The sequence below is a fragment of the Sprattus sprattus genome (assembly GCF_963457725.1).
Source record: "Sprattus sprattus genome assembly, chromosome: 3".
NCBI classification, from domain to species: domain Eukaryota; kingdom Metazoa; phylum Chordata; class Actinopteri; order Clupeiformes; family Clupeidae; genus Sprattus; species Sprattus sprattus.
In genome coordinates this window covers 36251784-36277391 of record NC_137922.1, presented here as the reverse complement: position 1 = coordinate 36277391, position 25608 = coordinate 36251784, and the positions used below count along the sequence as shown (strand labels likewise).

General features: G+C 41.6%; 2 protein-coding genes across 3 annotated transcripts; one reads left to right on the top strand and one right to left on the bottom strand.

Annotated features, from left to right (window-relative positions):
* Positions 1–14240, top strand: asah2 (N-acylsphingosine amidohydrolase 2; the record flags this gene model as incomplete). Its single annotated transcript, XM_080835162.1, has 20 exons — positions 1–130; positions 334–440; positions 1130–1273; positions 1595–1771; positions 2177–2304; positions 2713–2790; positions 2930–3050; positions 4190–4315; positions 8100–8186; positions 8477–8581; positions 8964–9045; positions 9292–9407; positions 9927–10021; positions 10473–10512; positions 11155–11253; positions 11649–11744; positions 12181–12333; positions 12757–12813; positions 12921–13009; positions 14039–14240. 20 exons carry the CDS (start codon positions 1–3, stop codon positions 14238–14240), a joined length of 2232 nt encoding a protein of 743 aa, XP_080691288.1.
* Positions 14241–15983: 1743 nt separating this feature from the next.
* a1cf (apobec1 complementation factor) lies at positions 15984–24585 on the bottom strand (the record flags this gene model as incomplete). Of its 2 annotated transcripts, none has more annotated exons than XM_080835163.1 (11): positions 15984–16135; positions 16497–16657; positions 17012–17148; positions 18379–18596; positions 19456–19735; positions 20535–20632; positions 20961–21125; positions 21825–22063; positions 22981–23111; positions 23429–23563; positions 24487–24585. In XM_080835163.1, the coding sequence occupies 11 exons, from the start codon at positions 24583–24585 to the stop codon at positions 15984–15986; spliced, it is 1815 nt and encodes a 604-aa protein (XP_080691289.1). The 2 variants fall into 2 exon arrangements, with proteins under 2 accessions (XP_080691289.1, XP_080691290.1); XM_080835164.1 differs by having other exon boundaries at positions 18379–18572.
* Positions 24586–25608: the final 1023 nt, after the last annotated feature.

Below are 25608 nucleotides of genomic sequence, written 5' to 3'. Positions count from 1 at the left end.
ATGGCACGGAAGGAAGTATGCTGCGGCCTGAGCGGTCTGGAGGTTGTGCTCATCGTGTTGTTCGTGGGTATGACCGGAGTGTCCATTGGTCTGATTTCAGTCATGGCCACCGTGTGGATTTCTGAGACAAGTAATGTTTGGCTCCTTTATACTCATGTTTACACTCTTGACCAATTGCCCATATTTGAGCTCATAAGGATGTTTCAGCAATTACCCAATGTTATGCAATTTGTAGAAAAACTGAATGTATTTGTTCATTACTATAACAAATATGTTTCAACTTCTTAATGCCAAGGGAGAACAAGTTCTGTATGTATGTGATGATCTACACAGGGCAACCAGAACCTACCTCTGGGCCCACTAAAGCTCCCCCAGTGAACCACTTCCTCGTAGGGGTGGGTAGAGCAGACTGCACAGGACCTGTTGGGGATGTGCCCCTGGTGAGTTGTGCAGTAGTGAATGTGTGTGAGTATGTGTATACCACAAATCTTTAAATGGCTATGAACTACAAATGATGCGGCTGGACTTACAATCTAATAGCCACTGAGAGAGAAAACATTAAAAAAAAAAAAAAACATTAGGCACCATAAGCAGCTACAAATGTAACCTGGTGGTCCTGATGCATTAATTATTCCTGCTGGTCAATAATCGTTTGCATGGATTTGTATGTCTGACAGCATGTTCAGCAAGTATGGACCTCTTCTGAAAATGAAGGGGAACGTTTAGTACTGTAATACTGAACATTCCCCTCAATTTTAAAAGGCACAAATTAGACAGAGAGCCTCACTAATAACTCAAGTATAGAGTCATGTGCAATGGCTCAGTGACTGACAAACACACATACACACACCCATGCACGCACAAACACAAGCACACACACACACACGCACGCACACAGAGACACACTCCCACGCACACACACACGGACACACGCACATGCACTGTGTTTGCATGCAAACTTAGGGTTCATTTGATAGCAAGGTTATGAAGAGTCAAACTCACACATCTTTGATATGACCTAGTTATAATTCTTATCACTGATGTCCTCAGATACAGACAGGAAAACCTTTACAAGAGGCCATGTGAGTGACGCAACAGTCAATCATTATTTTATCACGTTTATGCTCAGATGGGGTATGCCACTCCCGACCAGACGGCAGGGGGGCTCCACTTCCGTCTGTACAGCAGGGCCTTCATAGTGGATGATGGGAGCAAGCGAGTTGTGTTTGTCACTGCTGACATTGGTATGGTCTCCCAAAGGCTGAGACTAGAGGTAGGTCGAGTTTGGTGTAAAGACCTCGGAGTAACAAGGAAACGTTCCTCAGGATAATTCCTTATCTTATTCCCTCTCTGATTAGCATCTCATAATCAGAATATTGATATGTGAAATGTTAATTTGTGAAAGTTCATTTTTCTTTTTAAATACAGAGGTAGTGCTCACAATCAGTTTTTTTTGGCATTTGACAGTTTGCACTGTTTATTCGATCCAATTTACATGTGATCTCGACATTTTAAAATGACAGAAATGTTTTGAAATGATTTGATTCATTATTTGGTTTCAGACAAGCATCTCAAATACAGCAATCTGCCGTAGGTTCTAAAAGCACTCCAGGTGAAATACGGAGACTTGTACAGACAAGACAACGTGGTTCTGAGCGGCACACACACACACTCTGGCCTGGGCGGATACTTCCAGTATACCCTCTTCATGATCTCAAGCAAAGGCTACATCAAGTCTTCTGTCCAGCCCATCGTCAACGGGATTGTCAAGGTTTCCATCTCAACTTTTCTTCTACTCATCAGGGGACTCAAACAATGCAATCATTGTTGCAGAGAGAACATAACATTAAACAAGACAGTCGCTTTCTTATGTATAATATTATTTACATAATTTCTTTAAAGGTGATACAAATTCAAAGTTCTACATAGATGCAATACAGAAGAACTTTTGATGAGGTGGTCCGAACAAGATAACAGATCCAAATGGAACACGAGTCGAGTAGTTTATTCATTTTGGCAACTAAAGACAGATAATTAGTGCTAAAGATAAAATTCAACTCAGGTCTATTTGTAATCGCTGGACAATAAAAACTAACAACAATGAGAGGTAAAAAAGCTTAACAAGATTACCAACAGGATGCAATAATGCAGATGAATGTTTAACCTCTCGAAACAGAGCATTGAAGAAGCCCACAAGAGTCTTAGGCCGGGCCGTATCTTCCTCAGCCGAGGCGAGCTGGAGGACAGCAGTCTGAACCGAAGCCCCCACTCCTACATGAACAACCCAGAGGAGGAGCGCCGGAGGTAGGCAGTCCTGCCAGGGCCATTAGGGGCACTCGGGATGGGCTTTATGGGGGAGAATAGGGTTTTATAATGGCCTTGCAAATATACTTTATTGTTGCATTTTATTGTGATTGTACTCGTGGTTGAAATCACCTTGTGCCGTTAACCCCCCCCACCCTCCCCACACACACACTCGCACTCACACACATACTTTCACCACCCCCCTTTGGATTCAGACACAGAAATGAGCAATGTCAGAATGAATATGACGCTTTTGCCAACCACTATGCATGATTGTCGGAAAAACCCTGCAAATCGAAAACCCATTTGAGTTTGTTAAATTGCTGATGATCACTCTTGACTACTTGTGTGGGAAATGGTCTTTTCGTGAAAGTGAAGAAGACTGAAGAGTATCACTTCTTGTAACAGGTACAAATCCAACACTGACAAGCAGGTGTCGATGCTGAAGTTCACGGACATGGATGGGGACGGCATGGGGATGCTCAGGTAAGGGTTCGCTGGAGGTTTACCATCCTGTCTGCCACCACTATAAGAACTGTTTAAGAGGTCATGATAGGCCAAGAGTTCAAGACCTTTGGGACACATGACCTGCCTTTTGTAACATCACACCCCTTTTTGCTTGCAGCTGGTTCGCTGTCCACGCTGTCAGCATGAACTACACCAATCGCATGGTTAGCGGAGACAACATGGGCTACGCCTCCTACCTGTTTGAGCAGGAGAAGAATATCAACGCACTTCCTGGTGAGGTGAGGTTTCCTGTCCCCCTCTCTAGATCCTAAAATGTCTATGAATAAATTACTACTTGACATTTAAATAGCATTTAACACATTATAATATTGAATTCAGTATTTATGTATACATTTTATATAACACAATGGTAGTGATATATCTGTTGCAATCTAGAGGGATACTTTAATCCAGTGCACCACACAATGAGTGTGTTGTGGTTTATCTCTGTAATGGCCCATACCGCCTTGGTTTTGGATCATGATATTGATGTTTCTAACTCCATGTTGTAGAAAGTAAGTATCAGAAGCACAACAGATTTACAAGTATTACCCTCTGGAATCATCACCATGTAATAATGGAGCACTTTGAACCAGCAGGGGCAATCGATAGGGCTAATCTAATATTTCCCCAGCTGAAATGCCCTTGAATTTTTCATAGATTTAAGTGGCCTGTATAACTGGATCACACTAAATGCACTGCACTGTTGTGTAAGTCGACTGCAAGTTGTAATGTCTTAGTCACTTGGGAGCTAAACAGTGGGTTTGGTCGAACATCCTTTCACTAATGACTGTACTGCTGAGAATATGAGGATTGGAATTGCAACACAGAGAAAAAAGATAACGATTAAGATGAAGAAAAGCAGGCTAGGGTGTGGCTCAGAGAGAGAGAGAGAGAGAGAGGGAGCAAGAGAGAGAGAGAGAGAGAGAGAGAGAGACCAAATCCCTCCTCCCTAAACCTTTTTCAGACTTGTTGGTGTAGGTCACAGTTGTACTTAAAATTAGGGGCAGAGATCTAACATAGATTTGATGTAACTATAATGTGAAACAAAAATCCTAATCTTCAAATCTCCTGTTCCTTGCATTAGAGAAATTTAACTTTGCCTTTAACTTTAACTTTAATTTGTTTTCACAGTGATTAAGAAAAGGGCCATTATGAAACATGCAATATTCTTGCAAAAGACTTTCAACATAGTAACATCATCCTTTTATAACAACTTGAGCTCCACTGGAGTTCAGACCTAGAGCATCATTCCAGCTGTGGTCTTGTATTGCTACATTTGCTACGCATTTGATAGGAGATACTTAATGTCCAGTATGTCCAGTACTGTAGTCTACTATTTGATAACAGATGTGTTATTCATTACCTGTTCTTCCAGGGCTCATTCGTGGCAGCGTTTGCCTCCAGTAACCTTGGTGACGTGACCCCGAACACCATGGGGCCCTACTGTGTGAACACAGGGGAGAAGTGTGACTACCTCAACAGCTCCTGTCCCATTGGTGGGGTGGGTCACCATTTAACATTTTATTAAGCAGATTTTAGTACACCACTTGATCAAACTTTAATATTTGACACCCTGTCACACTTTTTTGGGATGGTCCCTGTGGGAGCCTGGCCCTACAAGGATAAACAGTGGGTACACAACTGGAAAAGAGCAGTCAGAAACAGGAGTTGCGGTGAATATAACTTAGGAGTTTATTTTACAAACTGAGGGGGAAAAGGAAGGGGGGGGCACAAATGTAACTCAAAAAGCTTCACCGGTCTGGCTGTTGGCGTCAGGGGCTCCGTCGGGCTCTGCCTTAGGCAAGAGAGAGAGAGAGACAGCGATTATTCCTCTTCAGCAATGCAAAAGGCAGGCCGCGGGCCTCTTACCCGGAGACTGGCTTGGAGGGCGTCTGGTTCTCACTCCTCAGTAGCTCAAGACAATCTGGCTTCCGTATCCGCTGGTTGAGGTTAAAAAGGCTCCTGATTGCCTGATTGATTCAGTCCACCTGTGAGGGACAACCAGAGACACCTGGGTGGGGAGGATTTCCCTATGAGAATCCTCTGGGGTAGTACCGCCCGTCCAACACCATGCCTCTTGACAATCAAAATTCATTGCTATAAAAACTCTTCAGGCTGTCATATTCATTGACATGGGTACTTCACATGAAGTTGACAGTATTGTCAGTTTGTATTTTGTTTGCTGTCTGTGAATGGTATTACATATGTGAAGTGACCCTGGGTGTCTGTTAAATAAAATGTATAACTATTATTGTTAAATAGATTACCGTAGTGATTGTAGATATTTACTTAGTAAAGATAGCTGGAAAGAGGTGTAGATGTGCAGAGTAACACAAACACAGACCAGAAGGATGACGCTATGAGGAGTCTAGTCTGATTCGTTTATTCAGCATGCTTCATGACTTCTTGAGTATTTTAGAAACTCAAGATTTCTGCTGTTTGTTTTGCCATGGCCTTCGTTCCTGGAAGAGAGAAAATAAAGGTAGTGAGAAAGGAGAGAGAGAGAGGGTAATGGATGAGTAAATGCAAAGAGATGAGAGAAGAAGAGGAAGAAACAGAGACGTCTCAAATTTCTTAACATAGGAAATGATGAGTGACAGAGAAGTAGAAACTCCCCACCCTCCACACTCCCAGTCACGGAGTGAACTCTGTTTAGTAGTCATACTTATAGTTCACTGTACTTCTCGCTAAATGGTTTGGAATGGCCCTTAATGTGGCGGACCCTCCACATGAACACAAACACTGAGTGGATGTGGGTAGGGAGAGGGTGTAGGGGCAAGTTTGGAAAAGGCCCATGGTCTCAGGAATGGGAGTAAAAACGTACACTCACTATTCGCATAACTGGTTTGAATTCCATCTCATAGTTGGATTCCATCTGTGAATGTACGAAATTATATGCAATCAATGTTTAAAAAAAGAAAACACACACAAAAAACATATTCGAAAAATGGAAAATATTTACCTCTGGGCAGACAGGGCAGCATTGGTCTTTTGGGACAACACCTGGATAGGGACAGTTTCGCAGGGAGGCACAAAGGGTCAGAGCACATGCTGTGTTTCCATTTTCGCACATACAGGACACACATGGGTGTTGCTGCCATCTCTCCTGGTCATGGTATGTTTGACCATCATCCTCACAAATCATTTTGGAGATCACTGAAAAAAATGTATAAACAAGAATTGAATGTCAAATTATCTTTTATGAGCCGCCAAACATAGTGATAGACATGATTCTGTTGTCTTGCGGTCATTCGGCTTTGGGCTGGGCGATATAGCGGTATTAAAGGTACACCAATAAATTCTTCAAAGGAGATATAGGATGAGACAATACCATTTATAAAATATATTTATATCGTTTTTCCACACGATACATTATAACAGAGCAAGCAAGCTAATTCCAGACCTTGCGGAGGTTCACGCTCTATAGCATCCCATTAAATACAGTTTGGTAGAAATACACGGCAGCCCTTACGTCATCATTACTGAAACTGTGAGTGAGAATGAAAATGTATGATCTATCTGATGTTATCTTTTGTCTGTGAAAGAGGGAGAGAGCGACAGACCTATTCACACTTTATAGGGCAAGTTACTGTGTGCGTTACTAAAAAATATTGTTAAGTCAGGAAATTACAGTGCATTTATCATCTATCGTTTTTATCACAATAATACCGGGATATGATTTGTGGTCTATGTCACCCAGCCCTAATTCATTGGATAAGAAATTAGATTGTTCTCTTTTACTCAAGGGATCTTTTTTCTATTTTAATTTCTGTCTGAATACAATGAGAAACTGCATCAATACCTCATTGTGTAGTTCTAAATCATGTACCTGGAAGGCCTATTTGAAATATTTCAACCTCACTTTCTGCTAAACCCAGTCCCTTCTCTACAAATCTTCTACTCACATAAACCAATTCTTACTTACCACCCCCATGCACTAGTAGCAGTGAAGCAGAAACCAGTAGAGCTGTATATGCCAAACTGAACATGATGTTCTTTCATGTGGTAGTATTTAAGTGAGACTCTATGTTCCTCTAGTTCGCATGAGGTTATACGTCTGTTATGGCCTGAGCTTTTATATGCTAGACGTTGCAAAAAAGCAGATGTTGTAAGAGAAGACAACCCGAGAAGTTGGGGTGACAATCTCTGTTACCATCATATCTTGCACAAACATCAGACAAAAGTCATTGTGAATCAGCTTGTCATAGTTAACGGAAACTAAGACTTAAACTAAAACTAGCAGTGAAAAGATAATTCTGTTAACTGACATAAAAATGAAACATGAAAAGTAAAACAAAACTACATTGAACAATACCACACAAACTAAAACAAAATAGAATTGCTAGCTTTGTTTTTCATTGATTTGCTTGATTTGCTCTGTGGATGCTGTACCACTTCGTCCAGCTCTGTTTGATTTCTTGAGGGACACAAGGAAGGCATGTCATGCATTCTTTCATCCCACCTTTTCAGCCTCTATATGTCAAGGCTTTCTTCATAATAACACTTAAACTAAAGAAAAACTAAACAATACCTCAAAGTAAAAATACTTGCACTAAAACTAAACTTATATAAAAAAAATCAGACTGAAAGATAAAAACTACAATAACTCTGATGTGAATTCACCAAGACTGAGCCATTTTCATATTCACATGAACACTGGTTGGCAGATGAACACAACCAGAATGTTGTAACGGTTTTAAAAATCAACTTTTTGAATGAATAAAACATATACATGAGCTCTCATCTTGTTTACTTGGTAAGATATGAGAAATATTATTAAAAAGATACTAAAGTGAAGTCTACAGATTCTAAGATTATGAACAAACTGTCTGTTGAAACTCTGTCAACAACAATTTATTGTTGAGGTTAGGGTTAAGGGTTGGGTTTGGTTAAGGTGTTGTTCAGTGAACAAATTGAAAGATTGAACTTGCATTTCAACAAACCATCCATCCAAATAAAGTGTTACCTAAAACCCTGTTTGTTCTACCTATGCTCAGCCTACTCAAACATTGCTGGTACTGGTGAAGCTGCAGCCAAGAGTGCCCAAAAATGATACAAATCTCAAAATGAACCCTTTTGGTTCCCTTATCGCTTCTTTCTACATTTTGCTACAGCACACATAATGGCACCTTCCATCATACTTTGTATTGCTGCTGTAGACATCCATTATAGATCAACACTATAAAATGCTTTTATTTCATTTCATTCTTCATTTCATTTTTATCTTTGTTCTAATAAATTATTCCGATGAATAATTTAAATAATTTGTGTTTACTGTTGCATAGACAAGAATGTGTGTTGGCTTCGGACCGGGGTCAGACATGTTTGAAAGCACCAGGATCATTGGAGAGAACATCTACAAAAAAGCCAAAGTAAGAGATTAATGTCACAATGTAAAGGCCCCACAGTGCATACATTTATAGATTTTACATGTATAGAATGTGATTATGATTGGAACAGGAACCAAAACAATTGGTAGTCTTTTATGAATGAACCAATAGCCAATCAATTTCTGTAGGATTTGTTGTTGAGTATATCCTCTGACCCATAGATTGTGTACATTTTGAAATATCATTAATAATATATGTGTCTAATCTGTATATTGTCTACCCTTACACTAGTTTTGCATTGACAGCTGCCCTTGTGCTTGGACTGCTTTTAGGAGCTTTATGGGAATGCAAAGCAGGAACTGTGGGGATCGGTCCATGCTGCCCACCAGTGGGTCAACATGACTGACGTCACGGTGCAGATCAACTCTACACACACGGTGAGGTGGCAGCGGCACCAGTAGAGCAGACAATAAAGTCTCATTGCCAAACATGTGCGTTACAGTGTATAACATATGGGCATTCATACACCATTTTGCCCACTATACCACCCTACACACTCACTGTTTACAAGGGGTGCTTGTTCATGGTTTTGAATGGTACCTTAGGGTAGCCTTTACTTTTCTTCGTTATGCATGGTCAGATGAAAGACTGCACTTTGTATCTAGCACAAAACAGTCCTTGTTACGCTGCATTCTCAATCCAAACCCAAATGTTAAAGCATGTCGTCTAGCTGTGGGCAGCTCCTCAGGCCATTAACACAGGGTTCACTAATCAGTGGTAGCTGATATGAAGTGCTTACTTGTTCTTTGCTTCCGTCAGGCTAAAACGTGTAAACCAGCTCTCGGCTTCAGCTTTGCGGCGGGAACAACAGACGGTGGCGGTGACCTTAACTTCACCCAGGGTATATCTATATTTGACATCAGATCTTGGCCATGATTCGATTTCAACTCAAGTTCGTATTTGCTTACTTCAAAAAAGGAACATTTTGCTCTTGAACTGGGCTAAGTATTAATCTGGGAGAGAGTTCTGAAGTTGGAAACATCTCTCTTATTTATAGCAGATCTGAGGATGAAGATTCAATAAATATTCCAGTTTAGAGTATAATCCATGGAAAAAGAACATGAAACACAGTTTGTTTTTCGCTCAGGTGCTGTGGAGGGGGATCCATTTTGGGAAGGTATCCGGGATGCCCTCTTAGGCGCTCCATCTAATGAGACACAGGACTGCCATGAACCCAAACCTATTTTATTCAACACCGGAGAGGTAAAAGCCCTACAGCCGTAGATTTCCCTCAAAAAAAGTATTCTACCTTTACAAGAGGTTTAATGTTATTACCATAGGAATGGTTCTTGGCTTCATATTGCTGGCTTTTTGTATCACAGAAATGTGCCTGCATAGATTTGATGGCAAGGCATGGGGCCAAATTAGTGGGAAGCCAAAAATGTCAGCCATTGTTTGTTTTTGGATGCAGTGAAGTGTGCTAGCAATGGGTGTGTTTGCATGCATTCGCACATCTTGTCTGTGGACTTGGTGAGTTGTTGTGGTGTACAGTGAAGTACATTGAGGAGCCAAGCAAATGGAATATCTCATATTTTGGTTATGACACTGGCTCTAAAGTCGTAACCGTGGTTACTCAAATCTTGCCCTTTTTATGAACTTTCAAACGTTGCTCTGCCTACAATAAAGTTACCATGGTAAACAAGCTCGATATCTGTCCATCTGACCAATCGCTGGTGGAGATATATCTGCAGTGATAATAGAATCTGCTTCTTGTGCACTTAGATGAACTGGCCTCTGCCATGGCACCCACAGGTTGTGGATGTTCAGATCATCACTATAGGCTCTGTGGCTATTGTAGCCATGCCTGGAGAAGTAACGTGAGTTCCCCCAACTCTCCCTCTCTTTATCTCTCTCTTTTTCTCACTTCTCACTTCCATTTGCCTTCTCATTTCCTTTCCCTCTCTCTCTTTCTCTCTCTCTTTTTTTCACTTCTCACTTTCATTTACCTACTCATTTCCTCTCCCTCTCTCTCTTTCTCTCTCTCGCTCTCTCTCTCTTTCAGTCTTTCTGTCTTTCTCCATCCCTGTGTCCTGTCTCTCTGTTTTCTTTGCCCATCTACTGTATGTGTTGATTTGTCAAGTTCCTCATATACCACTGTCATATAGCAACACTATCGTGTTTTGCTAACCTTTTGTGTGCTAGTTACCAAAGCAGAGGGTGAGTGTAGGGTAGAGCTCTGCCCTGGGGATGTTGGTTGGTCTGTGTTTGTACACAGTGAGCTGTGAGCATGTGTGGGAGCTGACTCATGACTGTATTCATGTGTTACAGCACCATGTCCGGGAGGAGGTTAAGAGAAGTGGTCAAACAGGTGGGATAAGGGCTGGTTCCTTTCAGTCCAGTGTGCCCTGTCCGCACATACACATACACACACACACGCGTGCACACACACACACACATACACACACATACACACACATACACACACACACACACACACACACACACACACACACACACACACACAGAAACACACACACATACAAACATACACACATACACACACACACACACACACACACACACGCAGAAACACTCAAACACTCAAACACACATTCACATGCATATATGCATACATGCACGAATAGATACCTTCACAAACACACACACACACACAAACACACACATAATAGTTGTCAGAGCAAAGCGGTGTAATTGATGGTCCTATGCGTGTCATTACAGTAATTGTAAAGTTGGAAAGAAGGCTGGTTTTAACCACTTGCACATGTGTCTGATTTTACTGGTCACATGGGGGATTCTCTTGAATAATTTGATTAGGGGCATGCAGAGCCACAGAACTCAGTAGAGTTTGCTCCAAAACAACAGTCATTTCTTTTCTGTTCTTTGCTTTTAGTTCAAAACTCGCCCTGAGCTGAGTGTAATTCTTTAAAGCAAAGCCTTTCAGAAAACACTCACTTTTGGCCTCGTGTTTGTTTTATTCATAATAAACCAGGAGCTGGAGGCCAATACGGGATTCTCAAACACTGATGTTATCATCGCTGGCTTATGCAACATCTACACTCATTACATCACAACCTATGAAGAGTATCAGGTATGTCTGTTGAGGTTTTGCTTGTACAAGTAGGCTTCCATATTTGCTGAACAGATTACTGTATTGATGGGCAACAGGGTGAAGACCTCTTGGCCATGTCAATCAAACGAAGGGGCAATACACACTAGTAACATAGCCTTAAAAACTACAGCCAATCACTCAGGAGGGGGTATTATGAGGTAGAAAATGATTTCATCACTTCATCAGTGTTTGTGGGAGAATATGAAATATTAGTTTCTCTAAGTTATACATACAGTATATTAGGTAGCTTCAAGTCACTGATTGAACAATCCCCCAAGGCAATTCTGCTCTGTAGGACCTGAATGGAGAATCTTATAGAATCCATGCATTCAAATGACAGAACATAGGCAGACTGGGTCTCTCCTCTCCCACAGGTCCAGCGCTACGAGGCATCATCCACTATCTACGGCCCTCACACCCTTGGGGCCTATCTGCAGCTCTTCAGGGGTCTGGCCAAGGCCATAGCAGAGGTGAGGCTCCTTCCACAAATGGCCTCCCTGTTCCTTATATGGTTTTGTATTTTAGGCAAACATGTCTTGGTATGCTGAGGGCAATGATTAATTTGTCTTGATGTAGATGCAAAAGCTGTAACTAATATGGGCTTGGAAGTAGCATCCTTTTATTGAAAAAGTGGAATTTTTCTAGGGAAACAACTTCAATGTTGCTGTAAATGTGTGGTAAAAGGTCCTGTTTAGTCATATTCCCTATCATTTAATGCATCTTGTTTCTTTGTTTTAATTATTTTTCATCATTTACTATTTCCTAGTGCCAAAAAAACACACATTCACTTTATACCAAATCTTTTGAGTCAGCAACCTTATGACAACAAAAATCTCATCCTGAAGCCTTAAGAAATATGAACATTGATATGATTGTAAATGTGGACATTATTCTCCCCACTGGCAGGGCAGAGAGTCTACGCTGCCCAGGGGTCCTGAGCCTCCGTTCTTTAGTGACAGCCAGCTCTTCTCCCTGCTGCCTGCACCGCCCGTGGATAGGAAGCCAGCCAACACCAGCTTCGGCGAAGTCCTGGAGCAAGTCTTCCCCGTCTATAAAGTTGTGCGTATGTCTCTTATCGACAGTCTGCGATAAACGTAATCAACCAGGTTGAAGGGTGTTACAGAGAGCTGTAATGTCATATCAGCTGGAGCTCTTTAGAAACCATGCCAAGATGAAAGTACATCTTTACATCATCTTTACATCGAGTGAATACTTAATGCAACTGTGGGCTGGATAACCATTCGACCTGTTGATGATAAAGCAAAGTATATTAAATGTATACATATTTAGATTTGTAGAGTGAATGTATACATATTGAGATTCATAGATTGAATGTATACATATTGTGATTCACAGATTGAATGTATGCATATTGTGATTCACAGATTGAATGTATACGTGTTGAGATTCATAGATATTCGGCTGTGAAATGTGTGGAGTTGGCTCTCATGTCTGGACTTTGTGATGTTTTGTTTCAAAAAGGGAGAAGTGGCCTCAGTCACTTTTGTTGCGGGGAATCCAAGGAACTCTGGAGATATGGTAATCAGTTCAGATAGATAATACCTGGAAACTTGGAAATACAGTTTGCTTCAAGTTTTTTTGTGTCCTTAAACTAATTGCTTCATTTGTCCTTGGGATAATTTCAGACTGATAACACCTTCATCACCGTTGAGAGGTTTCACAACAGCTCCAGCAAGTGGACAATAGTTCACACAGATGCCTCCTGGGAAACACGGTACTTTTCACCTTTTATTAAAAGAAAATAAGAACCAAAAAGCCTGCTTATGGAAGATATTTCCAATATTATCTAATCTAATTTCCCCTGGAGAGCGTCTAATGCTTATTGTGCACTACTACAGGTCGAACGTTATCTTTCAAGGACTGCTTTTTGATAACGCAGGGGCTGAGTCATATCGCTTGTAAACTTGACAAGCAAATAACCGGAGTTGCAGTAAGGACCGTAAATCAGTGTGGAGAAATGAATCCAAGTTTTCAGATTGTAGAAAGAAAGAAGGGCCGGTGTGTAGTAGACCTACAGCATGCAGACTTATCTGCGTGTTTTCTTTTTCAATTCAGTGCGTTAACATTTCCTTTACATACATTTGGGTAGGATGATGAGGTCTTACAGGAGCACAATGCCGTTACTGACGTCGTTGCCAGTGAGTGTTGAAGTTTTTGGAGATGTAGAAGCATTCCAAAAATGGCCTGCCATGGCGGTATAGATAGAACTAGTCCACAAATAGACAGACCATTATATTCCTCCCATAGTCAGCTCATAGACACACACTACACTGTGAGGTCAAGGATAGCAGGTTTATGAGGACCTAAAAATATAGGTTCCCTACGGGCTTTTCATTAATATTTGTGTGTGGACTCTGAAGTGAGGACACAGGACGCTCAGAAATGTGACCACGAGGAGATGAGTCACCGCAAGCTCTATTTGAACTTCAGAAATGTCGCTAACCTTGTTTCAACTGAAATAACAGTGGTGTCACACCAGGGTAGTAGGAAACTTTCTGGCCAAGGACAATGAGGAACGTTTAGTTTAAATGGCTTTAGGTGAAATGGAATTCAGTTATACCTTCTCAGTTGACATTTGAAGAGAATGAAAGAAAGAAAAAGAGAGAGAGACAGAGAGAGAAAGTGTGTGTTGTTTAAGACCTACTTTTATGTAACCAAAACGTATACCATTGAGAACCTCACCCTCTGTGACTTTGCCTCTGTGTGTGTGTGTGTGTGTGTGTGTTCTCCTTCACCTACACAGTTTCCACTGGGTGAAGGGCTCTGGTGGCCAGAGCAACGCTACAGTGGAGTGGCATATTGTCCCGTCTGCCCAGACTGGAACCTACAGGATCAGGCACTTTGGTCACTACAAGCAGATGAAGAACTTCAGACCCATCATCACAGCTTATGAGGGCATGTCTGATGCCTTTAAGGTCACAAGAGCAATGGGATACTGGTCCTGAGTCAGTCGGAAGAGAGTGATTTGGTGATTGAATAAGGTAAAATGCTGAAGTACAATATGAGCTTCAGTTATCTCAGGTAGATCTGCAGAGCAACTGCAGATACACTATACTGTGATCGGAAGTGCTGATTGATTAATCATGTCAGGTTTGATGGGAAGGCTTATGGGAAATCTCTGATTTAGTTTGTGGAATGAGTTGTAGCTTTGAGTTGTTGTTATTTATTATGACAAGACAATGGAAATCACATACTACGAGAATGGCTGGATGTGTGGAAAATAAAATGGTTTATGTTTCCGATGTGGCTGTTTTTTTGTGTTTACAGTCATAAAGATATTCTGTATTGCCTTTGTGATACTAAGAATTTAACATTAACAGCTTAAATAAAAGACATATATCCCAGGTTTATTGAACATGATTTAGGTTTATTGACATGTAAATGACATTAGAATTACCCATGCAGAACCAGTCTTGTTGAGGCACAATCATGTTTCACATTTTCTTTCTGATTTCAAATTTGCATCCCTCTTAACCATGCTGATGATTTTTCTTGCTGGTTGTCGCTACCAATTACTAAGACACTGATCATATGAGTCGGGCAAATACCCTAAACAAAATGGTCTCAAATAGACAAATAGTGTTGGACATCTGGTATAAAAAAATAAAACTGTAAGTGCTACACACACTTTAATACTGTCACCGCTATCAGCTTTAGCGGTATTAGGTATCTTCGCATGAAACGAGGGTTACTGTGAGCCTTTAAATTCAGAGTCAACGCAAGCAAGATGCACTTTGTGCAGTAGCTTTAAGGTGTTGAATGTTAACAGCCCCTAAAACATTTTACACACTTATGTGTTTTTTTAAAAAGGAGAAAATAATAGTGAACAAGTAAAAATGCAATGGATATCAACAGTTGGCTCAACGGAAAAGCTTAAAAGTCCATCATTCTTTTGTTTATGTTCGTAAATACTGGACCAAAAAAACCCATAAGAAATGCAAACCTTACAAACATGATCTAAAGGCCCCTACCCCGGAACACAGTGAGCTATTTAGCAGCTAATGAAGGCACCAAACTGCATGATTGAACTCTGCCTTACACAAGTACTTGGGCCTTACTTTTTCAACCAAATATCCCATATGTTCCATCACACTAACATGACATGCAAAGTTACACTTTAGGCAGCTTTGGTTTCCCTGAAAGAAATGTTAGCTTTGCATACCTCATGTATGTTTCTTTACATACAAGCAACCCTACACACACATACACACACACACACACCCCCCCCCCCCCCACAAAGAAAGAACATTTCAACACGTTCTCTATTACAGATAACAGGCTATTAAAAACAAAAACATTACACATGATGTATTTTCAAAAAGCGTGGCTGAAATGTGTGTTTAAGTGAATAAATGAAAGAGGCCTTGACAGTTCCTTCAGAAGGCCACTAAGAACGAAAATACAAAATAAGATATATAAACAGCAGAGACATAGTTCTGTAAACAGCCTTTAGCCTCTCCCAAATCTTAAAGGGGATTCTAAGGGATGACACGTTCACTAAACTTTCACAAGGTTAATTAGGTCATTAAGTCATATGTCACATTAAACAAACATTGGCTATATTAGGAATACGGCTATTAAACTTAATGATCGGAAAACAAAGTAAAATCAATAGTGTGTTGAGTTGCAACATAATCACAATAAAGATGTTGTGGTTTCCAGGGAGGAGTCTTGTCACCGTGGGGACCTTAGAACACCCCATAGCCATCCCCTCGGGTTGCTACGGCGAAAGCGGGGTAGCCCTCGTAGGTGGCGTAGGCCGCCAGGTCCTGGCCCAGGGACACGGCCTGTTTGAGCTGATTGGCGGCCACCGTGGCCGAGGTGCTGGCTATCGTATAACCTGTAGTTAAGAAGAGACCGACACACACGCACACACACGTTAAATAGTATTGAGATGAGATTATCTATTTTGTACATTTGTTACTTCCAACAGCCGGATGCCATTTAAACTAGCATCTAACAAATGAGGTTCCTCAGGTTGAATGTTTTTAATGATGACTTGACTTCAGAGTACATTGAGAGAAAGAGGGAGGCACAGGCACAGATACCAACTGAGAAGCAAGGGACAGCAAGGGACTGAGAGGTAAGAGTGCGGGAGAGTGTGGGATACAAGGCAGTGGGGAAAAAAGGGAAAGAAAAGGGGAGAGAGGGATGAGGATGAGGAGGTGAAGACAGTCATGTTGTTACGGACCTTCACATACCTGGGAAAGCAGCAGCAGCAGCAGCAGCGGCGGCGGCAGCTGCAGCGGCGGATGCTTCGGCGCCCTCTGTCTGCAGGCCTAGGGTTTGCAGCGTGTGTTCAGCCGCATGGATCTTAGCCTCATCCACAGCTGCACACAGCTTTGCTGGCGTGAAAGGATGGCTGAAGGTGTGGAGAGAAGAGTGATGTTACAGAGAGATGTCACAGTAGCTGACACATCTGGACAACAGATGTTTGAAGATGCAAACAGTGTCTCTATCAGTGAGAACTATGAGAATTAACTTGCAGCTCTTTTCTTTATGTATGCTGGAAATAAATAGGCTACTGTACGACAACCGTACAACAATAACAATGTTGGGTAGCCTGAGCGGTAAAAACAATCACAGACCAACCAGAAGTAAATAGGAGTTTTAATGGCTATGTGCTAAAATATACTTCACTTCTCATCATGTCATTCTTGTCCTGTAGTAACTCTTTAACTTGATTAGTCGTGAGAAAGCGGCATCGGTGGCTTACACGTTAGGGTACTGAGTCGCCAGGGCTGGGATGGTGACCTTGTAGAGGAACAGCTGCCTCTGGTCGGGCCCGATGGCAGAGTGGAGCTGATACAGTGGCTGGCCCCAGTTATTCTTCTGACACACATCCTCCAGGATCTGTGAGACCGAGGACTTTGGTCAACGCCACTTTGAATGTTTTTTTTATGTAATTTACATTTAGACAACACCAGAGAGATAGCATGTGAGCCACAGTGGAACATGAACTGAAGATGTATGTGTGTTTTTGAGGCTGGGCTTCTGTGTTCAATGCATTTGTTTGAGTTCATACGTGTGTTACGGTACGTTCACACACAGCCGAACTTCGTGCCGCTCCTATTGGGAATGAATGGAAACGAAATTCCATCTGTTGAGCAAAAAACGCCGCCGCCTGACTATCAAAGTTGACGAACCTTTAACTTTATGCAAATGTGTACCAGGCGGTAACCAATCAGCGCGGCGTGTGTCAGAATTGGAGTTTGACGTTACTGACGTAGTGCAGAAGCCCGGTGGATTCAAAATATTTCATAGAAAATGGCGGAGCCTCGCAAGTCCGGATTGGAAAATATTTGATGTGAATCAAGCTGGATACAGGTGTTTACACGACTTTAATATGTCAACATCTGCTCGGTTTGTTGTTTATAAACTATACGAACACTGTCAGGGCAAACTGAATATTGTAGGTCTTAAATAAGCTCTCGACCATTATTGTTAGCTTGGTGCTAACGCTTTCGTTGAAGATCAATGTAGAAGCTAGCTGCTAATCCTGGGTCCCGGGAGTCTGTTTAACTGGAAATATTTGTATGTGAATAAAGGTGTTTACACGACTTTTATATGTCTACATCGACCCAGTTTGTTGTGTATATACTATATGAACACTGTCAGGGCAAACTGAATATTGTAGGTCTTAAATTAAGCTCCTAACCGTTATGTTAGCTTGCTGCTAACGCTTTGATTGAAGATGAATGAAGAAGCTAGCTGCTAAAATGCTATTAGCGCTGCACTGCAGTCGAACTTGCTACATGACACTCGCAAGATGACAACCAAACTTATTTTTCTGACCATGCCCCCTAGGCGGCATACCGCCTGAGAAAATTCGCGGCTAGTGTGAACGCCTCGTTAGAAGGAATGTGTGTATATTCCTGCGTGAGTAGGTGCCGATAGGTGTGCAATTGTATTTCTAGTGTCTGTTTGTATCTGTGTGTGTGTAAGACAGAGATCATGTGTGAGTGAGCATAAGCATGCGCTTATATGAGTGTGTGTGTGTGTGTGTGTGTGTGTGTGTGTGTGTTTGTGTGTGTGTGTGTGTGTGTATATTTACGTGTGTGTGTGTGTGTGTGTGTGTGTTACCTGTGGTGCGTGTTTAATGGCCTGCGGTTTCAACCCCCCACCACTCAAGGGTGTGAGCTCCATGCCGGGCAGCAGGTCGTACAGCTTGTCCTCGGGCCGCTTGTCCACCTTCAGCGGGTAGGCCGAGACGCCTCGGCCCAGCCCAGCGTACGCCAGGTAACCCCTACCCCCAAGCCCGCGCACCCCCGCCGCCCCTACAGGCATATTCATGTAAATGTCTAGGAATGTAAGAAGGCATTAAATCAAATCAAATCACCAGAAATCACCCAGGGGTTCAGAGTCAAATCAAGACTGTGTGTTGCTTTTCTGTCTGTTCATCCCAGGCCAGCACAGTACAGTACAGTCACTCCTTTGATTTGAGTGTCTCAGTGTGATTTCACTCCAGGTAATATGAATGATTACATGTTTCACTAAGTTTTGATTTAGAATTTATTTTTTTCTTGTCCCCAAATCATCTTGGATATGATTCGACTGTAATATGCAGGTATGGAACAAATGATTATAACACAATGAAAGGCAATCTCACATTTTAAGTTTCAAACAATCCCTAGCAGGCATCGGTTTGACAATAAAATACTGGTTATCACAGTGTTTGCCAAATGCAGTAAACACACTGTCATGATGCACAGTATATACAGTATAGTCTATCATTTGACCTGAAATCCTTTAAAGTTTCAGATGAAGTATACCAATAAGTTCTACAGTTCTTGCATAAATGTAAATAGTATGACAAAAAATATCAAATTAGTCTGAAAGTCTGAAAATAGCTCGGAAAATGTGCTCTGATAAGCATTTTGTTCTACATTATGTCTATAATGCTATTTCAGGTAAAATCCAAAATTACTGAGTAGCAATGTAAATATCCCAGTAACCAAAACATGATTCATATGTGATTGATATATAACCATATAAATATTCAGACAATAATTTAAGAGTGGATTTCTTAAAATCTCTACAGATTATATTCTGATTAGGTTTAAGTTTACCAGTTGATTGAAGGGGCACCTTGAGGTTATCCTCTAATTTCTGTAATTGTCACACACCCCCCCACCTGGATGACACAAACACCCCACCCACCTCTGACCGATGGTGTTCGGACCAGACCGCGTGTCCCCACGTGCCCCTTGGCACTGGGGAAGCGGAACTGGTTTGGGATGGTGGTGTAGGCATGGGGGGCATAGAAGACGGGTGCGCCCAGGTAGGCGGCGGAGGGGTCGTACACCTGACCAAGAGTGTAGGTGTACTCTCCCTGCAGCAGCGCCGCCCCACGCCCCCCTGTGCCCCGGGTGTAGCGCACATAGCTGTCCTTGTCCACTGGTTTAGCTAGGGTCACTTCAATGGGAGAGCTGTCCACAATCTGAGGTTTTACAGGGTGGAGCACAAGGTTGAGTCATGACATGCTATGCTTATGCATGTGAGGCACACACACACATACACACACACACACACACACACACACACACACACACACACACACTCACACAATTGAATGAACGGATGTTTGCTAGGCACAAGGCAAAACATCATATACTGATGTGTACATTAAGTGTTCTGTTTTACAATCTTAAATAAGTCACTTATAGTACTATTAGTGGACTATTGTCACAGGGGAGACCAATGCATAAACGCCATAAAGATAAAGCCTATGAAGATGGTGGCGATAAACTCCCTGAAGATAAACCTTGAAAAGAACCTCACAGATTTTTTCTAGAACTTTCCCAATTATGGACAACGGAGTAAAGAACCATTCAGAGACCTTCACGTCAGGGCAGAGAAGAGCACAAATAATGCGCTCATTTACATGACATGCTGCTTTGAAGTACTGGGAGAGAAATTAGGTTCGATGAGCACAGCACCGTTTGGCACAGTTGAAGACAAAGGATGAAAGAGATGCAGTGTAACATTACACTGGCTCACATGAAACAGATGGGGTTGAAGTTGATGAACTCTAATAATAAAGTGCTTTTCTGATCTATTCCAAATATGAATAGAAGTGGAAGCAGAAGTACTGACAAAAAAAAAATCACTTTTAAAAGATGAGATAAAAGAAAGAAATGTCATGTAAAACTGATATCAAGGTATCACAAAGAAAACATAGAAAAGATTGAAATGTCTAAAAATCATATCTGACATAGATAAACAAACCAATAGATCACCTTTCCATTCAGAGCATTCATGGCATTGACAGCATCCTCCCTCTGACCAAAGTGGACAAAAGCGTAGTCCCTGATCTTCTTCACCCGTTCCACAGCTCCTGTTCATGATACACACACACACACACACACACACACACACACACACACAAACACACGATAAAATGAAGGGATAACATCACAAAGTATTAGTATATGACTGACAACAAAAGAACAGGGAAAAGTGTAACTGTAAAGTGAAATGTTTTTCCGTGGGTGATACATTTGTAACCAACATTTGGCAGTGGAAGACACAGCAAATATAAATGCACTGTTTTGAAATATCTGCAAAGGCAAATCTATGACGTAATGCTTACCGCTTTTTCTGATTTAAATGTATTTTTCCTAGTTTCTAAAGTGCTCCACTCTGTGGTGCTCTCTCAAGCTTACCTGGTTTGATGCTGTTGAACTCTTTTTCGATCGTCTCTTCTGTGGTCCCCAGCATCAGGTTACGCACGTAGAGGATTTTCACCGCTGCCATGGTATCCTCATCCACTTCAACCTCTGGTTCAGCCCAGTCAACCGCAATGGCATGACCCCACAGCTGGATCCGCCCTAGGGGAGGTGGGGCGAGAGAAAAGAGCCAATGTTGTAGTCACGGTTACAGTGGGGTCAGGTCGCTCTGGGTCAAGAGACTCGATTCCCGTAACTCAAGTCCCGTCCCTCAGTAATGGAAAATGAAATGGTCATAGACTGGTAGACTGGAGGAAGCCATTATCAAGTAAAATTTCCTCACCAAAGAGCTAATATAACTTGCTGTCTGGAACACTCTAAGAGTGTTTGAAATTGCTACTTAAGGGATGTTAACATCTGAAACCTCACAGGCTTTGATTTGACAGCCAGAACTTGGGTTGAATTTAACTTATTATATGTTTCATTTTGATTTAATGTTATGCCATTTTGAATGGTCACCCTCAACATACATTTCTTAGAATCATGTAACAGAGAGAGTTTTTTGAATGGGTTGCCCTCGTTTGACACTCTTCCTCTGAGCTGCAGTTTCTGTCAATCCTTCATTAAAGTAATTTAACTTGGTAGAGATATAGTGTTTGCTAGAAGGTATTAATTCAGTTTATTTGTCTTTCACCTTTCCACTTTGAATTACCTTACATATTCTCTATTTTAAACGTATTTTTGTTAAGATTAAATTGGATTTTGTTAGTCTCTTTGGATGAAAGCATCTGCTAAATAAATAAACCTTGAAGCTTAAAATTGTTATATCTTCATACAGTGTCTATTCTGCTCGTCTGTTACCTGGCAACAGTTTCCGTCGGGCCATGGCAGCAGCGCGGTGACTATCGTACTCCACGAAGGCGAAGCCCCGGTTCTTGCTCTTGTCGGCAGCACTGGGGTACACAATGACGTCCATGACGCCGTCTGTCACCTTCTTCATCTCCGCCAGGATCTCCTCCTTCTTCTTGGTTTTGGGAATCCCACCGACGAACAGGCGGCAGTTGTCCACACTGGCGCAAACCCCCAGCAGTCGGCCATTCCTGAAGGAACGGTTTGACTTTCATTAGACTTTGTAAAACAGTGGAGCCATCTTTTATCATCTCCCCCATGAAGTCCAGAGGCCTTACAGGGAGTAGATCTACTTGATCCAGTAGAACCATACTGACTACAGATTTAAGAGTGTCATATAAATAGCAAACTGCTGTTAATAAGCCTTTATAAGCTGATCAATCACACTCCTCCCTTCAGTGCTCCTGGAGAAATGTTGTTGGCTGGAATAGTGTATTTCTTAGTCTGAGTCACGTTGTATGTTTCCCATTTACAGAGTCAGAACTGTATGAACACACACACACACACACACACACACACACACACACACACACACACACACACACACACACACACACACACACACACACACACACACACCCTCACCCACACCCACACCCACAACCACACACACAGTAGGGACCATGGCAAGAAATTTGCTGAATTTCACAAAAAGTGTATTGGATTATAATCAATGACTGCACCTTAGATCAGCCAGGCAGAAGAGAAAAGACTACTCTGAGTAAAGGTGCCCACTTGTCTGTTATCCTGCAGAACATTATCCTTGGGTAGGGCACACACATCTTTATCAGTCAGGCCATGTGCCAGGGCAAATCATGGCCAGATACAGATAACCTATAAGAACTGTTCTTCGAGGCAATTAAACTGTTCACCTCCTATTTTAAACCTTCAACCTACTTTTGCTGATAACTGGCTTACATTTGCAAGTCAGTGTAGACACGCCTTCTTTGATACATATCCATTTTCATACTACCTCATCCCAAGACAAAAAGATCAAAGCAAGGAATCAAAATGATGAATTCGATAAACTTTGTCTTGTGTACACCTACATCACTGGACAGCCCCTGAAATGTCTACCTCCACAGCCATGAGAAGAGTGTCTACATACCTGATTTCATAATTGTTCAGGTGCTTCATGGCGTTCTTGGCCTCCTGTTTTGTGCCGAAAGTGACAAATGCATAGCCTCTGTTGTTGCCATTGAAGTCCATCATCATCCTCACCTCATAGATCTTCCCAAACTGTAAAACAAAGGGGTTTGGTCACAATTTGGTCACAAATGGCCACCTCATGCTCAAACAATGCATTTATATAGTTGACAAAATGTGTGTAGTGAGTGGCTTCCATATACGTGTCAACTAAAAAGCTATGCTTTGTGATATGATACATGTACTTTTTACATATTGCAAGTAAGTGACACAGAATGGGGCTTAATAGATTTAGCTGAGAGCCATATTTGTTAGTTTTTTCAAGAGAGGTGTGTGACTTATCCTTTTTTTATTTTACTGCTATGAACCTGAGTGAAAATAGTGCTTATATACTATACTAATAGTGTTACCTTCTCACAGAGCGGCACAAGCTCATCTTCAAACAGGTCGCGAGGTAGCTTCCCAACAAAAATCTCACTCCCTCTCTCAGGAGGGGATCCTTCCCAGCCAGGAGGGGGGCCACCATACCTTCTCTGGCCATTTTCCTATCAGAGCACACCATACACAGAGAGAGAGAGAGAGAGAGAGAGAGAGAGAGAGAGAGAGAGAGAGAGAGAGAGAGAGAGAGGAGGAGGGGGATGGGAACAAGACAGAGAGAACTGATATAGTAACTATAATACTAGCTGAATCATCAAAAGTGTGCTGCTATGTTTATTGTCCTTCTTCAGGTTCTAAATGTTTTGTGAAACCCTATGTGGATTTCCAAAAGTCTAAGTTCTGTGATGACAACGTGGATTCATTTATAGAGCAAAAACAATAAGCCACTCTATACCCCTGTATCCTAATGGGTCTGGATATGCAGCAAGGTAATTTAACAGAGCCCTAACTGATACATGGTATCAGCGTGATATCAAGAAACATTTTACACTGAAACAACAAGTGACAACAGTGAAAACACTCTGTCACTGTCAAGTACCAGGAAAACACTGGTGTCTATTCAGATGTGCAGTTGTATAAAACACATATATCACTGTAAATGTCAGCCATATCAGACAACAGGGTGTGGGTGCTGGGGCTGTTCCTTACAGCTTCCTGAGGGTGGCAGCACATCACCGGCGACATCACCAAAAACAAAAAAACATCTCTCTCACACACTGAGTAAACATTTTTTCAAGAATATTGATGGTCTGTGACCTAGCCCCCTCTTTAATTCATTTCAAGTGGATATAAGTTTGAAATGATAGACAATGTGTCTTGCAGGTGTAAATATGAAAATCGGCCACATTGGAATAATTGATAGTTTTGCTTTGAGGCCTGCCAGGCTGGGAATTTTGACACATTGATAACTTTTCATCACAGAATCATAAAGTACAACTGGGGGAATGTACAAACGGCAAATAAGCTGTTGTGATATAAACACACGGTGACAACAAGAGCAAGTGAAGGTGATGGTGGTCTTTTTCCCTACCTGATGCAAGTGATATCCAGTGCGTTGGATGAGGGCGCGTAACGCGGCCTCTTTCTGGGTGCCCGCCAGTCCATCCCCGGATTTTTGATTGGTTTCCATTGTGAATGATTATCAGCAATAAATCAGCAGAATTAGGGGTGCTCACTGAAATTAGACCAAAGTTCAGGACAAAATAAATGACATGACAAAATCGCCCCGCTCATTTGAATGACATTGGCCACTGTAGCCTTTATGAAACAAGAGATGCATTTGTGTCTTTCTTTTGCTAAAAAAATGAATGGAAAACAACGTTCTTATGGCCAGTCAAAGCCAAACACTCTCCACTGTATAATTATAGTTCATTATAAATGCAATAACAAAATGAATGAAATTATAATTTAACTTGCCAACTGCTAGGATTACGTAAAAGGACGCAAATACACCCGTCATATCTGATGTCTGAATCAATCAAGTATGTTTCAGTTATTGCCTGTTTAGATAGACCCCCGAGTGGCCAGCGAAATGTTGCCAACATGAAAGCAGCGGTGCTGTCTAAGGTCAAGGACCACTGCATAATTATTAACTAACCCAAATCAAACTGGCAGGCCTCTACTATGGGCTACGACCCTATACCGCCGGCTGGCTCCATGTTTTATGCTAATTTTAAAATAACAAGTAAGGAATTTCTTGCTTGTACATATAACATATAAAGGTATTATAATTCAAATCCGCCTCACCCCCTAACGCCCATTCGCGCTGTTTTTATGTAGTTCGCATCCTATAATGACTGAGAGGTAAATTAAATCACCAACACAATGGTTCCAGCTAAGCCTCACTTAAAATGTAATCACCATATCTGGTATCTTCAGAAAACAGTGATCAAAGGGATAGCTGACGACAGCGACCAAATTAGATATAGGGGACAAACCTATGAGTCATTGTAAAGCTTGTATAAAACAAATATGCTCCTTTACGCTTGTTAGTTTGGTGGATTTTAAGTATTTTCTTTTGCAAGTAGCCTATTTAATAGTCATAGGAAACCATGAAAACTCCAAAAAACTCCTTCGAAGAAATCGGAATGTCATCACACAACTAATAATCGTGCCGGGGCTTTCTCGACTGATCATTTTGCCAGAGATGCCA